We start from the raw sequence: 17,309 nt of genomic DNA, 5'->3' as shown, positions 1-17,309 counted from the left end.
GTGGAGTGAAAAATAAGAGGCTTATTTAATAATTTGTATAAGGGGCAGATGAATTTTCAGAGCCTCTCTCTCAACCATGTTCAGGAACTACTTCTCTCCAACCCCGCCCTGGCAGCAACTGAGTACCTCATTTTCTGCAGAAATTATATTTTCTGAAGAAATTAAGACAGAGAGCTATGAACTCACAGGCAGCAGAGATGGTGAAAGATGGAGGTGTGGCACCATACTGAAAACAGGGCAACTCAATGCAATTCAGCATTCTGGACCATGAGATCTCTAGTCCCTCCTGCCTTTCTTGGCTCTCAACACAGTCATGAAATAGCTCAACAAACAGGAGGTTGGAGGATTGTTTCTCTGGGAAAAATAACTAATCAGAGAATTTAGAATTATAGATATCAAAATGTTGTAGGTCTCAAATGAAAAGGCCCCTTTATCACCCTACAGTGAAGCCCACCCAAGTGACGTTCTTCCTGTATGCACACAAAGCTTATAATTGGCTTTCACTGCTTCACTCTTAAATATGAGCAGATTGCCAAGAACAACCAAATACGTAAGAAACTCTCTAACATGAAAGGGTAAGACTGAAGCACACAAATAGGAACTTAGAGAATACCTAGATAATGATGAGAGCAAGAGAATAGTAGAATAAAAAGACAAAGATATGAATCTGACTATTTATAGGAGAGAAAATAAATGATAAATATAATAGAATTTCAAAACAGTTGTAACATTTGAATAACAGAAGTCCCAGAAAGATAGAACAGAGAAAAGAAGGAAATTATCAAAGAAATAGTACAAGCAAATTTTCTCAACTTAAAGGGTAATTAGGGCTTCCCTGGTGGCGCAGTGGTTGCGCGTCCGCCTGCCAAAGCAGGGGAACCGGGTTCGCGCCCCGGTCTGGGAGGATCCCGCATGCCGCGGAGCGGCTGGGCCCGTGAGCCGTGGCCGCTGGGCCTGCGTGTCCGGAGCCTGTGCCCCGCAACGGGAGAGGCCGCAGCAGTGGGAGGCCCGCATACCACAAAAAAAAAAAAAAAAAAAAAAAAGGGTAATTACATTTGCAGGTCAAAGGGGCTTAGTGAGTGTCCAGAACAATTAATATTAATAGTCCAACATCACATGACTGTCTTGTAAAGTTTCATAAAAGAAGGACTAGTGAGAGAATCCTCAAAGCTTATTGATACATAAAAAAATCATAAACAAAGAATGGGAAATTAGAATGGTATTGTACTTCATAGCAACACTAGAAGCTGACAGAAAATAGAGCAATGTCTTGGAAAATTTCAGGAATACCTAAAAAAAGTTGGTTCAAAAATTTTCAGGGAAAATGACTTTTAATCAAATTCTATACCAGTTAATTATCTATGTGGAAAAAGAAGAAATTTTAATATTCAAGTTCTCAAAAATTGTCCATTATTTTCCTCAGAAAATTAATGAAAGATGTGCTTTATCAAAATAAGCTAGTAATTCAAGAATGGGAGAAAAATAGGTTGAAGAAAATATAGTATTCAGTATAAGAGAAGTTGAAGAGAAGTCCCAGAATGATGGTGAGTCGGAGACTGGGATGATCAAAAAAAATAAACAGAAACAAAAATTTCAAAGAATTCCTTTTGTAATTTACCAGGCTGAAAGGTGATCTAAACCGCTGATGGAAAATGTGAGAATGAAAGTGATAAACTCATAAGGAACTGAGAGGGGTGAGGATTTAAATTACTTACATGTATAACCTTGATAAAAATAAAATAAATTAAACAAAAACTGATAGGAATTTGTGTTTTCTTGCATTAGACTTATCTAGTCTATTATTGGCCTTTACTGTCGAGTGAAAAAATGCTTAACATTTATTTATCTCTCCCTTATTGGCCTTCATGTCTTATGATTTGTAGCACTCAATTTGTAACTTAGTCAAATACCGCCTCTGTATTGGTTCTTTTGTATTGAATGTCTTATATCCATAATTACCCTAGCTTTTCCACAAGGTAGGAAACATAATATAGTGGACAGATCAAGGGCTTGGCAGTGAGACATCTGGCATTGAAACCCAGCTCTAATATTAGCCGATTATCTTTAAACCAACTAATTAATTTTGCTGACTGTTGGATTCATTTGTCAAGGGTGAATAATAAAGCCGAACTTACAAAGTTATTATTATAGCCTCTGGAACCACTATTTATTAATAATAGATATTCAGTAAAATAAGTGGGTCCTCTGCCCTCTGACTGAACTCAAAGAAAGAGGTCTTATTTTTTCTTTTCTGTTACCTTGGTATCTTCAACAAGAGTAAGTGAGTAATAGGCAATCCATTGTACTTAAAATATTCCTAACTTACTTTTTATGACAACAAATGCTTCCTTCAAAATAGTCTATTGAGATAATGCTAATTTTCTGCGGAACAAATACGCTTAGAAATATATGCCTAAAGGGAGAAAAGAGACTAACTGGCATGAAAGTTAATAAAGGCTTACCTCCATAATTATGATGAAGGTCATCTTAGCAGCAAGGACGTGCCAGTACTGCATACTATGAAAATATTTCTCCTCGTGATCAGGAGGATTTCTGTAATCTCTGTACCTGAAAAAAATGGAATTAAATGCAAAATATAAGCTATAACTTCAAACAAAGAGACCTAGTATAAATTCATATTATTTCTTGTAAGAGACCCTTTCAGTTGACAACAAAAGTCAAGTCAAAGGAAAATAATTGCTATTATGAAACATTTATCTTTCCTATACAGATAAAAATAATAGCCATAAGTTACTTTTGTATAGTATATATGTAGCAGGAGACACAAGTGAAACTGCTCTCCTGTCCTTCAGAGACAAATTTCTCTAGAGAGTTAGCAAAATTTGCTCTTTCCATTCCATTCCCTCTCTTCCTACTCCTTAACACACTTAGTTCTATCATCACTCCACTGACACCAACTGTCTCCTATCATTAAATTGAAGGAACATTTTAATCCAGATCTTATTTGACCTGTGAAGAACAGAACTTGACATTGTTGACCATTCCTATTTTCTTGAAACTCTATTTTCTCGGCTTATATGACACTGCATTGTTTTTGTTTTCCTTATTATCCTTCTGGCGTTTTCTTGGTGTTCAATTTGTGAGTTCATTTTTTTCTGCAAGTGTCTAGATATTAATGTTCAAAGATTTAGTTCAGGCAGGAAGTGATGACATCAAGAAATCTGACAGTTGCCCATGTTATGATTCCTCTCTATATAAATATAGAATATAACAACGCTTTTGTCTACCTGTGTTGTAACATTTTGCTGGTATTTTGTTGTTGTTGTTAGAATCCCAGATGAAGCAGTTGGTTTAAGGTTAAAAGACTTGATGTATCATATATATATATATATATATATATATATATATATAGATATAGATATATATATACACATATATATATACATACATATACACACATACATAAATAAATATATATAATCTTTAAATCCTAGAGTAAAAACATCCTCACAGTACATGAGACACTGAGTGTGGAAGCAGCAGGTTTACAAATCCAAGTTCACACTCCCTACATGAAGAAACCTTTTAAATGGGATGGCTGGTGAACTAATCATATTGTTATTTCTCTCTTCCTTACTCTGCCTCTTTTTGAGGACACATAGTTAAATTCAAGTAGGTTAAATGCACGTAAAATATGACCATGCTGTATGATTATAGATATTACAACTTGGGACCAAGGAGGTATTTGTTGAAGAAAATTTTTCCAATAAACTTAGAAAATAAGAAACAATTCAAAATTGACATTATCTTTACCCATAATATTATCTACTTTTGGGCATTCTACTTTTTCAAATCAGAACCATACAATGTGTGAATTCTAGAATTGATGCACTTTATCCAGGATTTTTACTGCCCCAAGTAAATTTTTTTTTGTAAGACATGAAGGAAATGGAGAACTTAAGAAATACATTTTAAAAGTAAAACGAAAACAAGAGAAAACCTGCAAGTGGTGAAGTCTCGTTTTTCCGAAGGTACAGTGTGGTTTGGAAAATCGGCTATCAGGAATATTGACAGGCTGTTATTGACATACCCTTTCATAGGCTGAATGGCATTTTTTGAGTAGGCATAGTAGTAAACTAAACGGGGAATCATGTCCGATGTAAATGCAACAATAAAAGCCTAAAGGACAAAACAAGAGGGAGATCATGAGCTAACAATGCAGTTTTACAAATGTGTGATTTGTATATCTTTCAGTTCCATATGACTTATGGATGCAAAATGATTAGAATGCTATTATTAATCAAGTTAATATATGAGTCTTTGACCTAGAACATAAAATAGTTCATTTACAGTGTAAAATCAGTATTCCAAGATTTCATAGCTAGAAAGTCCTACATTGAAAATTTAACCTAAATGTATCTGTCTCCAAAAACACCATGCCTGTGTCTATCTCCTTTCATCATGGCTTGCCATTTCTTACATTTCTTATTATTTCATAACACAGTTCTATTCTCCTTAACCAAATTTACTGGCCTGGACTTTGTGTGTGTGTGTGTGTGTGTGTGTGTGTGTGTGTGTGTGTGTGTGTGCAGGGAATGGAGAACGAAGAAATAGAAGATCGTACTGGTAAATTTCCCACAGTTCAGTGCAATTAATTTCAGTATTTGATGCCACAGGAATGGTATTTTCCCATCCTTTCCTAAGCTCTGGAATACTATAAATGTCATGTTTCCTTTAGGTAAGATAAGTCAATTTAAAACCATTTGGCTCTGCCATCTACATTTTTAGTGGTAGATTTTAAAAATCTTTTAATATTGCTTCTATAGTTACTGGTCCATTTCATGTTTTATTATCACTTACTGAATATATTTTGGCAGTTTTATTTCTAAAAAAGTGACAATTTCAAATATATTTTAAAATTATTAGAATAAATGCATATATAACATTCTTATAATTTTCTCACTTGTACCCTGTAATTCTTTGAGATTTTCAATTTTGTTTATTTTATCTTTTCAATGAATCAACTCGACTTATTTAGCAATTATATTGCTTTTTGTTTGTTTTCTAATTTATTTCTGTTTATATCTTCATTAATTCTTTCTTACTACTTTCTATTGATTAGTTTTACATTTTTTCTTAGTTTCATAAGTTACATGTTCAGTTCATGGTTTCCTTCTTTTTCAATAATAAAAGCATTTATTGGTATATAGTTTTTATAAATATGGTTCTGGCTGATTCCTAAAATCAGCTAGGAAAATTTTGATAGGTTTTCATTTTAATTAAGCTTTCCTTATAACTTCAATTTTATTTCATCTCTGTACAGTAAGCTTCCTCAGAAGCATGAATGTTAAGTGGTTAAATTTTCTTTTTTGGTATCTTATTATCAACTTCATTTTTTATACCATTATTGTAGATGAATATTCATTGTAAAATTTATGCTTTTGGGAATTCAGTTTTATTATCATTTTTAATAAGTGCTCCATAAAAATGACAGGTAAATGTTGTGTATTCTGCTTGTAGTACACAACTTTATGTATAATCAAGCTTTAATTGTATTATTAAATCCTTTATACCATTACTTATTTTCTACTTTGTCACATGCTATGAAACTATATCATGGTATTTTAATAAGCATGTTTTTACAATTTTCCTTGTATATCTAAGAGTTTGCATGTCATAGAGTTGCCTATGTTGTTTAGCACATTAAAGTTTAGGGATGTTTTACCTTTATGGACCATGATGAAATCAATGTAAATAAAGATTGAGTTAAACATCATTCACATCTCCCCATCCTCAAGAAAAGAAAAAAAGTACAGTTATTCCACTGAAATAGGTCTACTTACATTAGTTGCAACAGAAAGGACAGCCATTCCATAAAGAATGTCTTGCCAAACACCTATGCTATGAGCCTTAGCAGCTACAGGTCTCCTGTACTGAGTAGTAAGCTTCCAGGCATCCACTCGAATCTCTATTATATTATTCAAGAGAGCAAGAAGAGGAGCCAAAGGAAAAGAGGCCACAAATAATGTAACGAATCCAAACTGGATAACTGCAGGGATAAAAGAAAAATTCACAAACTCATTATTGTGGAGGGTAAAACGGGGAACACTCTGCCTAACTCCTGCTACTTCCCTCATTTTGGAGGGATCTACATCAGCAAAACACTCCAGAACTCTTTCCAGCTGTCCACGTCCTCTTCCCTATAGGAAGCACAGTGACTTATTTGTTGAGCTGGTCATGCACAGCTCAGCTCCATTCCTGCTGTTTCTTTTGAGACCTGCTTGTCTGAAGAAAGCATTTATTCTTGTTAGATAAGATATTATTATTCATAAAACACAGTCTTTTACTATGGTCTATGTTTAGGTCTATGTTACCTTAGCATTTACATGGGTATTGGCACATCAGTGGGGTAATCAAGTTTTCTATTTTGCTAATCTATGTACTTTTTAAGATCAGGGATAATGACCGACTCATTTGTATGTTTGGGGTATATAAAAACACTCAACTATAAACCTTATGAACGAATGCATTATTTAAGATTTGAAGATGTTAGCAGAGGAAAAGGTAGAACAAACAAGATATCTGACAACAAATCAGGAAATGAATCATATAAAGCATCAGAAATATATGTGGGCAAAGGAAATATACATATCCTGGAATGAGGTATTTGTTAAGGTCCTGATCCTCTGTACTAACTTGACATCTTTCTAAATAAGTTTTACTCTCTTTCCTCACTGAGGCTTAACACCTGTGTAAGCTGGCTTCTCTCTCCGTTTTTCTTCTTTTGTTTCCATCAGTGCTTGGGGTGAAAGAATCCATGCAGCTGGCAAACTGGGCTTCCCACATGAGTGAAGAAAAAAATCATAAGAGATACAAAAAATGGCTTTCCATTGAAGGAAAAAAGAAAAAAAAAAAAGAAAGAAAAAAAAGAATCTTCCACTAGTCCTCTGTTTTTAGTTAGATCTTGAGTGTTTCTGGATTTCAACTCTTCTCATAAGATTTCTCATTAGAATCAGTCTAGTCATCTACTAAACCAAGGGAACAAACTGCATCCTTCCTGACTTCTCTACTGAACCAAGAAATAGAAAGTTAAGACAAAGTATTATGTAGAAACAGCTTGAATTTCTAGGTTCAAATTCCAGATCTTTACCTATAATCTCTGTGGCCCATGGCAAATTACTTAATCTGTCCAAGTTTCAGTACCCTCTAAGATAAAATGACTATTTCCGTAGAATGTTTCAATATTAGAGATAATGTATATAAAATATCCAGAACAAATTAACTCTTAGTGGTGTCTCAATAAATGGTAGTTAAACTTGTTATGAAACCCTGATTTCATCTTTCAATTTCAGTTATAATCTCTGATACATTTATGCACAAATTCACTTGAAACATAAGCAATTAATTAAAAATTACAGCCTTATCACTCCATAAAGCAAGGACTACCTAATTTTATAACTGGAGACTTCTTCCTATTTGTCCTGATGTACCTATTTTAATCCAGGTATCATATGTATGTGTTACAGTGGAGAATCGGTAACAAATTTAGGTCATCTCCATTATTCTACCATGACTTTTATGGGCCATGAGAATAAGTTGGGAAAACAGTCCTCTTTAATTCCACCAAAGAAGCAGAGAAGGACATTTGAGAGGAAACACCCTGGATAGACTCCACAAGCAGTCCCCATTATTATCTCTCCTAAAATTTCATCTCAAGGTCTCTTCTTTTTTCAATCCTTAGAATATTTTGTGCATTTCTTGCGTTCAATTTGGCTTTCCCTTGCATAACTGCTTTTTGCCTCCTTCTTTTCAGCTTGAAACAAGGGACATACACTAAATTTATGTCAGACTCTGTAAATGTTTTTCAACATATTCTTTCTATGAGCAGTCACTGAGGCAAATGAAAGGAGAAAGCTACTTAAACTAATTTGAGACAGGTATTAAAAACTGATCCTTACTTATAACAGAATTCCAGAGATTAGCCTTAAAAAATGCAAGTCTTCATAGTTAACAAAAAGAGACTCAGAAAGATATGGCAACATTCCCTCTCTCCTGTGGACATGGAGGGAGAGACAGTGTTTTGCCTTATAAAACTAAGCCAAGGGGAATTCCCTGGTGGTCCAGTGGTTAGGACTCTGCCACAAAACAAAACAAAAAGTTAAGCCAAATAATCTAGTTGGACAAAGTATTAAATTAAGATCTTTCTCAAGAATTGATATTGGAGATTTGTATGAATGTTTGTAACTGGCACTCATTTCTTCTGTTTTAGGTTAAAACAAATCTGCCCTTGTTAAGTGTTGTTTGAAGGCGGGGGAGGGTTTCCATTTCCCCCTCCCCCCCAGCCCCTGGCAACCTCCATTCTATCTCTGCCTCTATGTGTTTGACTATTTTGAGTACTTCATGTGAGTAGGAGTGGAATCACACAGTTGACTGGCTTATTTGATTTAGCATAGTGTCCTCAAGGTTCATCCATGTTGTCATGTAGAGCAGGATTTGGTTTTTTTAAGGCTGAATAAAATAAAAATCCATTATATGTATATGTATACCACATTTTTTTTATCCATTCATTTATCAATAAATATTTTGATTGTTTCCACAAAAAAAGTGATCCTTACTTTATTTGGTTCAACAGTATTAACATTAAATTGATAGGAAAAATATCTCTGAGATTGGTGTTATGAAATTAATTTCATTCTGCGTTCTATTTGGTGGGAAATAGAAACATTGAACCAATCTTTTCCATATCCACCCATCTATCTTTTCATCCACTAGCCAATGATTTACTGAACACCTACTATGTGCAAGGTAGGAAGAAATATTAAGAGCTGAAAAATACTTATTTTACTCAGCCTATTCCATGTCTCAAGGCAGTGGCTGAAAATTACCTGTTTCCAAGTATTCATAGAATAGCCCAAGAGAACCAAAAGTTTCAAGGTCATGGTCCTGCTCCCACCGACTGTATAGCTTTTCAGAGTTGGTTCGAGCTTTTCGGCGTCTCCACCAATTCAGAACCAAGCTGTTGCAAGTGATAAAAGTAAATACATGAAATAGGGTTTAAAAGAAAGGGGTCAGAGACTCAGTCTTAGATCTAAAAAATGGCGGTAAGGGAGGGTAAGTCAGTTTAGATCACAGAACATGCAGAGGTCAGACTACAGCTAAAGTCCAAGTCAGAACGTTGTGTTCTGTTCACAGTACTTGATGAGGGCACAAGATCTTTACTTGGGTGATTGAGAAAGTAAGACAACCCTGACTCTCTGCAGGGAAATGTATTTACTCAGAGACAGTTCTGTTAAACAGCACGTGGAGGAGAGGATCACTACAGGATGGTTTTTATCTATTTAATTCACTAACCTTTATGTTGTCATGATACTCAGAAGGCCACTTGGGGAAATGAGAAGTGGGTTACAATAGAAAATGTATGACTAAGGAACGAAGAGGTTATCTAACACATGAAAATAAATGCAGTAATCCTAAATAAAATATTACCTAACTAAATTCTATACTATATAAAATATATCATAATAATATTGGATTACTTAAGGAATAAAAAGATTATTTTTATCAGAAACACAATCAATATAAGAGACCATATTAACAACTTTAAGGAGAAAAATATAAAATCATGTTGACTGATGAAGAAAAATGCATTTGATGCATTTCAATCACCTACTAAAACCTATTTATGACTGAAAAGTAGGAAAAGAAGAAAATTACCTCAATCTGACCAAAAGCATCTACCAAAATCCTGGGGTTAACATCACTCTTAATAGGGAAAAGTTAGAAGCATTCCCTTTACAATCAAGAACAAAATAAGGGTGTGTATGATCACATTCAAGACTTTATTGTAGATCTTAGCCAGCACAATAAGATGAAAAAGAAAAAGGCAAAAGAATTGGAAATAGAGGAGACATCTATGATTACTAACAGTAGTGTGAATGGATTATCTGCATAGAAAACCCAAATGAAGTTAGACAAAAATTATTAGAAATAATAATAGAGTTTATCAATATACTGCATTCCTATATACCCACAAAACACAGGTAGAAAATATTATTTTTAGAAAGATACCATTTACAATAGCAATTAAAATGAAAATACCTAGAAATGGATTTGACCAAAGATTTATAAGACCTGTATGCCGAAGTTTAAATATTTATTTGAAGTCATTAAAGTCCAAACTAAATGTTCATGAATAAAAAGACCTGGCACAAGAAAATGTCAGTTGTTTTATTGAAACAACTGGAATGTAATTTCAGTCAAAAAACCAAAATACTTTCCCATGTGAAATCTGACAAAATGTTTCTAAAATTTACACGGAAAGACAAAAGACAAAGGATAGTCAAGATATTCTATAGATGAGGAGTAAGTTGGTAAAACCTGTCCCACAAGATATGAAGAGTTATTATAAAGCTGTATTAAGAGAGTGTAGTATTGGTGTAGGGATAGACAAATCCTGGAACAAAATGGAGGCCTAGTAATAGCCTTGTACTTGCCATTTGGCATAAATGGTATTGCAGATAATGGAGAGTGGGGAAGAGGGACTTCTCAATAAATGGTAACATGATATATATTATATTTATATAATATATATGTATATATATATGTGTGTGTGTGTGTAAGAAATGAAATTTGACCTTCATATCAAACACAAAAATCTTTTCCATGTATATTAAGAATTTAAAAGAGAAAGGCAACAATAATGTTAAAATGCTAAAAATATTTGGATGTAATTATATGAGAATAGGTTTTTGATCTTAAGGTAGGAAAGGGTGTATTAAACAAGACTTTAAAAATGCTAAACCATAAAAGAAAAGATTGATAAAAATTTTGCTATATTAAAAGTATCTACTTTTGTCCATCTACAGCAGTGGTTCCCAACTGGAAGTGATTTAGCCCACAAGGGGACCTTTGCAGTATCTGGAGGCATTTTTGGCTGTCACAACTGGGGAGAAGGTGGGCTACTGGCATATAGTGGGTAGAGTTCAAGGATGCTGCAAAACATCTTACAATGCAAAGGACAGCACCTCACACCAAACGATTATCTGGTCCAAAATGTCAGTAGTATTAAAGATGAGAAACTGTGATTAAAGATACTATTAAGAAATAAAAAAACAAAACTCGTGCTGGGATAAAATATTTGCAACATATATAACCAAAAAGCAAACAAACAAAAACACAGTAACCAGAGTTATACAGTATTTCTACAAATCAATTAGAAAAAGATAAACATACAAGTAGAAGAATGGTTAAACAACACAAATAAGCATTTCATTGAAGAGAAAACACATATGGTCAAAAGTGACTCATTCATGTTCTTAATCAGGGAAATGAAAAATAAGACCAAAATGAGATATCATTTCCACCCTCCAAATTGGCAAAAATTAACAAATAAGACAATATGAAATACTGTAGCAAATGTGTGAATTAAAAGGAACACATATTCTGCTTATATCAAAACCTAAATACAAAGAAAAAAGGAATGCTAAAAAGGGAAAAGAACATCTGAGATTTTTGAGACAATATCAAAAAGATGGGCATGCATGTAACTGGAATCACAAAGGAAAAGAGACCACCCAGTTCAAGAAAGAGAACTTTTCTAGGAATCACAGAAGCGCTTCTATGTGTTCCATTCCAATTACAAACCCCTTGATCCCCACATAGTAACCCTCATCTTGAATTTTGTAATCACTTCCTTGCTTTCTCAAAAAAAATGGTTTTATCATCTATGATCCATTTTGAGTTAATTTTTGAATTAACTCGTGGAGTTTTGTTATTTTGCATATGGATGTCCAGTTGTTCCAGCACCAGCTATTGAAAAGACTGTTCTTTCTTCAATGAATTATTTCTGCACCTCTGTCAAAAATAAAATGGCCATATTTGTGTGGATTTATTTCTTCAATCTCTGTTCCATTTGACCTATGTCTATCCCTTCAACAATCAACCCACGTTGATTTAAATGGTTTTAGAGTAAGTCGTAAAATTGAATAGTGTAATTCCTCCAAATTTATTCTTCTTTATCAAATTTGTTTTGACTATTCTAGTTCATTTGCCTTCAATATAAATTTTAGCATCTACTTGTCTATATCTACTAAAATCCTACTGATATTTTGATTGGAATAACAAATCTATTTATCAGTTTGGGGGATAATTGGCATCTTTACTAAGTTGAGTCTACCAATCCATCAACACGTTTCTCTCCATCTGCATAGATGTAATTTTTTTTTCAACAGGACTTGTAGTTTTCAGCATACAAATCTCATATATTTTAAAGATTTATACCAAAGTACTACACTTTTTTTGAGCTACCAATTGCTGTACTAGCCAATGTTTCTTTCATTCCACACTTTCATTTCTTTTTTCAGTAGTTCTTCCAATGAGGGTCTATGAATGTAAACTCTTAGTTTTTTCATGTCTAGAAATGCCTTTATTTCACCTGTACTTTATGTAATAGTTAAAATGCTTCTAGAAATCTAAGGTGAACATTTTATTTCACTAAGAACCTTGAAAATACTTTTGCATCTAATGTTATTAGTGAGAAATCTATTGAATGTAGATGGCATTCCTTTTTCTTCTGAAAGATTTTAAGATTATTTATCTCTGATGTTCTGTAGATTGACCATAACATATCTGGGTGTGAATTTAATTTTATTTATTTTGCTTTATACTCAGGATTCATTTTCATTTCTGGAACTCATGTTTTTCTTCATTTCTGGAAAATTTTCAGCAATTACCTATTCAAAGGATTTTTTCCTTCACTATTTACTCAATTTTCTTTTTCTGAAACTACTAGCAGATTAATGTAGAAGCCACTATATAGCCTCCTGTCACTTTAATATTTTTAACCTCATTGTCTCTCTGTTGCACTATACAATGTGGGAATTTCTCAGTACTATTTTCCAATTAACTAATTCATTCTTCAATTGTGTCTGATCTGTAATTGATACCATCTATTGTTCTCTTTATTTAAAGCATGATTTTACATTTAATAATTAATTTTTTTTCATATTCATTTGTTCTTTTTAAAATTTATTTATTTTTTTATTCTATTTATTTTTTTTTGGCCGTGTTGGGTCTTCGTTGCTGCACATGGGCTTTTTCTCTGGTTGCAGTGAGCAGGGGTTACTCTTCATTCCAGTGCACGGGCTTCCCAATGCAGTGGCTTCTCTTGTTGCGGAGCATGGGTTCTAGGCACGCTGACTTCAGTAGTTGTGACACGTGGGCTCAGCAGTCATGGCTCACAGGCTCTAGAGCGCAGGCTCAGTAGTTGCGGTGCATGGGCTAAGTTGCTCCGCAGTATGTGGGATCTTCCCGGACCAGGGTTCGAACTTGCATCCCCTGCATTGGCAGGCGGATTCTTAACAACTGCACCACCAGGGAAGCCCATATTCATTTGTTCTTGTTTCATTTATATCAGTTTTAATTTAAATTATTTCCTTATCCTTTTTATTGACAGTATCACCTCCTTTTATGTTTTTAGGCTTTGCCAGAATCTCCTACCTGGAGTAAGTTCACTTTCTAAGAATTGATTTTGCCAGTGGCCTTTGTAGCATTAAATCTTGTTAAGTTTTTGAATTTTGGTCTGTAGGCTTAAATTTACTTGTTTCTTTTTTCTTTTACTGTCCTGTCTCTTTTCCTCTCTGTGCATATTTATTTATTCTCCCTCTTGTGTTTGGTTTAGGGGTTACCTCCATTCTGTCTCCAGGTTCTCAAACAGAGCTAGTATTTAAAATAACAGTTTGGTATTATTTCTCTGTGGCAATATTAGGGATGTGGTGTATCAAACACCATTTGAAAGTATACATCTATGTTCTTCCTTTGTCAGCACATGAAATAGCACCCCAGGAGTACTATGAAACTGTGGTGGTGGGTGAGAGAGGGGGAGCGTACTTTCAACCATCTTTCACAAGTAAGAATACACCCAGTCCCTGGCTTTAAGTACAGTTAAACTGGCTAGTCCCCTGTCTTAAATGGTGCACTTTTGGTCCACTTCATCCTATAGGTGTTACACCCTGACACTACAATTTCCTAACTCAGAGCCCCACAAGATTACAGGCTTATAATTCTTCCTCTTTTTATCCATGGGAATTTTAACCTTATATTTGAGATCAACTGTCATTTTGGTTTTCTTTTTTTATAATGTATTCGTTATTGCTATGCTTTGGGGACAGAGAGTGATTCCTTCACATGCCAGAATTTCATTCATAAACAGTTTCTGTGCCTAGATGTGTAACTGAGAAGGACCCTATGGGGCCTTCCTGGGACAGACTCCTCCCCATATCTTCTGCTTTAGCTCCTCTCGGAAGTAATAGAGAATAGTATCTGATGCACATTTCCTGAGTTGTTTTACAGATGTGAAAACCCCCACCAAATGGAAGATGTTAACTACTTGATGACCATGAGCACATAGCCCCCAGACCTATTAGAGCCTAATGTTAACCCCTGTGACACAGCCCTGTTACCTCATCATCAACCAATCAGATGATTGTGCATGAGCTGATCACATACTCTGTACCCTATAACCCCCGCTCCCTCACCTGGACTTTGAAAATGCTTTCCTGAAACCCCTCAGGCACTAGCTGTCCCAGACTACTTGTATGGTGAGTTAAAATAAACACTGCAATTTCCTTCACCATAACCCGGTGTCAGTAGATTGGCTTTACTGCAGGCAGGTGAGTGGACCCGAGTTTGGTTCAGTAACAGATGTGTCCATGACACACAGATATTTTTAAAGAATTCAACTTTTAGTAATTTTGAGAAATAAAATGCAACATGTAGAATAACCTACGGAGCATATAATATTTAGATTTCCCAGTGGAAACTTCACAGGAGACAGAGATAACTACCTTTCCCAGAACTTTCTCAAGCAATAGATGTATATTTAAAAGTCTGTATTACCTTAATATATTCTTTTTAAATTAACTAATTAATTTATTTATTATTATTTTTATTTTTAGCTGCATTGGGTCTTCGTTGCTGCGCACGGGCTTTCTCTAGTTGCAGTGAGTGGGGGCTACTCTTCGTTGCGGGGCATGGGCTTCTCATTGCAGTGGTTTCTCGTTGCGAAGCACGGGCTTCTAGGCACGCAGGCTTCAGTAGTTGCAGCACGTGGGCTCAGTAGTTTTGGCGCACGGGCTTAGTTGCTCCATGGCATGTGGGATCGTCCCGGACCAGGGATCGAGCCCGTGGCCCCTGCATTGGCAGGCAGATTCTTAACCACTGTGCCACCAGGGAAGTCCCAATATATCCCTGACTGGTGATTAAAAGTGAAGTCTTTCTGTTGCTGTTGACTTAAACATTAGCTAACAAAGGCACAATGATAATCAAAGAACTCCATCTTCTTCCAGAGGAAATCTCTCATGCTTACTTAAAAAAAAAAAACAAAAACTTGTAAGTCATACATACGGATAAATGGCTTCTTTAATGTTTCCGAAGACCTGTTTCCCAGTCATTATGATGGTCAACTGGGTTGTCAATTCTACTAGACAGCCTCCAGGATCACACTAGTAAGAAGAAAAAGGAGAGAAATAAAGTAAAGGATGAAAGATGGACTTCTGCAACAAAAGAAATCCCAAACCAGAGGGTGAGAATCTGAAGATTTGCATTGGAACAGATATTAAAGAAATATAAATGGATATTTAGTTCCAAGTTCCAAGCATGATCACCAGTCTAGCTACATTAGATTCAGCTGTGAAATATGTTAAAAACAGATTTCTGGGCCTTATTCTTAGAAAATTCCGAATCTTAATATCTGGATTAGGGTTGGAAGTTGTTATTTTCTCCATGTGATCTGGATGCACAGCCAGGTTTGGAAACCACTGAACTGTTCTAACTCTGTACCCATGGTAGAGCCCTTTTTGCTATACCTCTAGAAAGTTATTCATCCTTTGATGGAAGTCTTCAGGAATACAGAACTTATTTATTCCAGTTCATAGTTCATATTTTATACCAAACAATAGGTACTATATAACTTCTTGCCCAAAACAAACTGGAAAGTCTATCAGATAGCAGGATTCTAAGACCAATATGCTCTGTGGACAGAGTCAGTGTCTTAGACTTTTCCTGCAGCTTGATAAAATCTGAGTTAGTGCAGGGCACACCTAAAGGTATTTAGTTAACACTGAGTTACTGAAGCCACAAACCTCACCTCTCTAGAGAATTCTTACCTCTTCACTTCTCCACACATTAAACAAATATGTGTATTTTCCAGGATAGCCCACGAACTTCCCTTTAAAGAAAGCTACATAGAAGCAGGACGAGTAAAAATTTACAAACTGAAACAGGAACATTTTCAAGGTAAGACTGCTCTCATACTCCTGGTGAGTCCGAGGAATTTCTGGTAAATAAAAAACACCAAGGTTTAATAATGCACCTTCCTGCTTCTCCTTATTTTTTTTACTCCCTGGGATAAGTGGATATCTATCTAGTCATTATTCTGAGAGTCTGTTGAAATCTTCCCCACTCTGGTCATAACTGACCAATATTAAGCAGCTATGGATGTGCACTAGGCTTTCTATTAGAGGTTGTGTATTAATCTAATCACCAGAGAAGCCTGGAAAACTGTCACTAGTACATTTAGAGGGGTGAAGTACTTGCCTGGGGTCACACAGTCAAAATATGGAATTCAAGTGCCTATTAGACTGAAGAGCCTTATGCTCATCCCCATAACACTATGTGATACCCTGCAAACACATCAGATCTCGCTCCTCTGTTTTCAATCAGGTTTAAACAAAGTAAATCTTATGAAGGGCAGAGGATGATTTCAAACTGAATTGTGCTTTCCTCTCATGAATTAAACAGCTTTATCAGTTTTGAAAACAATGTCATGCAAATGGTGGCAGTAATAGTACATATTTTCCCTCTCCTTCACTTAAAATGCATGATCATGATCTATCATTTTATGAATTCCAAAGACAAGAGAATGTTAGAGTCTCCTCACACCACAGTAAAACAACATGAGGCATGAAAGAGTAAGGGGCCATGCTTTGCTGAACTGATGATCTCCCAAGAGCACAAGCTGATCCAGCCAAATCCATGACATTTTCAGCAACACTGAAATAGTAACACATATTCTAGAGACACAGATAACGCTTCCATTTTACTGAAATTTAGCTGTATTCCTACAAAATCTCTAATGTGAATACAAGAGATTTTTCTCATTGACGAAAGCTGAGATATTTTTTAGGTGCTTTGTTTGTAGGGGCTAATTGCTATAATTTTTTTATTAAGTAAAACTGAGAGAGAAGAATTCCAAATCTGAAAATAGTATTTAATGACAGTTGCTTCCCAGTGCTTACTCTAGTGCTGAGTAAATACTGTGCTGCCTTTTTGGTTACCACTGGGCACGCTGT

At 35.1% G+C, this 17,309-nt stretch overlaps 1 protein-coding gene across 11 annotated transcripts in view; it reads right to left on the bottom strand.

Moving 5' to 3' along the window:
* ANO5 (anoctamin 5) overlaps positions 1–17,309 on the bottom strand; it is a 137,325-nt gene that overhangs the window by 39,684 nt on the left and 80,332 nt on the right. For all 11 annotated transcript variants that reach the window (XM_028500870.2, XM_028500869.2, XM_055078795.1 and 8 more), the window contains 6 exons: positions 16,125–16,294; positions 15,364–15,461; positions 8,847–8,977; positions 5,805–6,010; positions 3,962–4,140; positions 2,463–2,568 (listed from right to left, as the gene is read on the bottom strand). In XM_028500870.2, the coding sequence (XP_028356671.1) occupies positions 2,463–2,568; positions 3,962–4,140; positions 5,805–6,010; positions 8,847–8,977; positions 15,364–15,461; positions 16,125–16,294 (890 nt within the window). The remainder of the gene's footprint in view (positions 1–2,462; positions 2,569–3,961; positions 4,141–5,804; positions 6,011–8,846; positions 8,978–15,363; positions 15,462–16,124; positions 16,295–17,309) is intronic.

This window comes from Physeter macrocephalus, chromosome 16 (genome assembly GCF_002837175.3).
Source record: "Physeter macrocephalus isolate SW-GA chromosome 16, ASM283717v5, whole genome shotgun sequence".
Taxonomy (NCBI): domain Eukaryota; kingdom Metazoa; phylum Chordata; class Mammalia; order Artiodactyla; family Physeteridae; genus Physeter; species Physeter macrocephalus.
The sequence above is the reverse complement of the archived record's forward strand: the minus strand, read 5'-3'. Positions and strand labels throughout refer to the sequence as shown.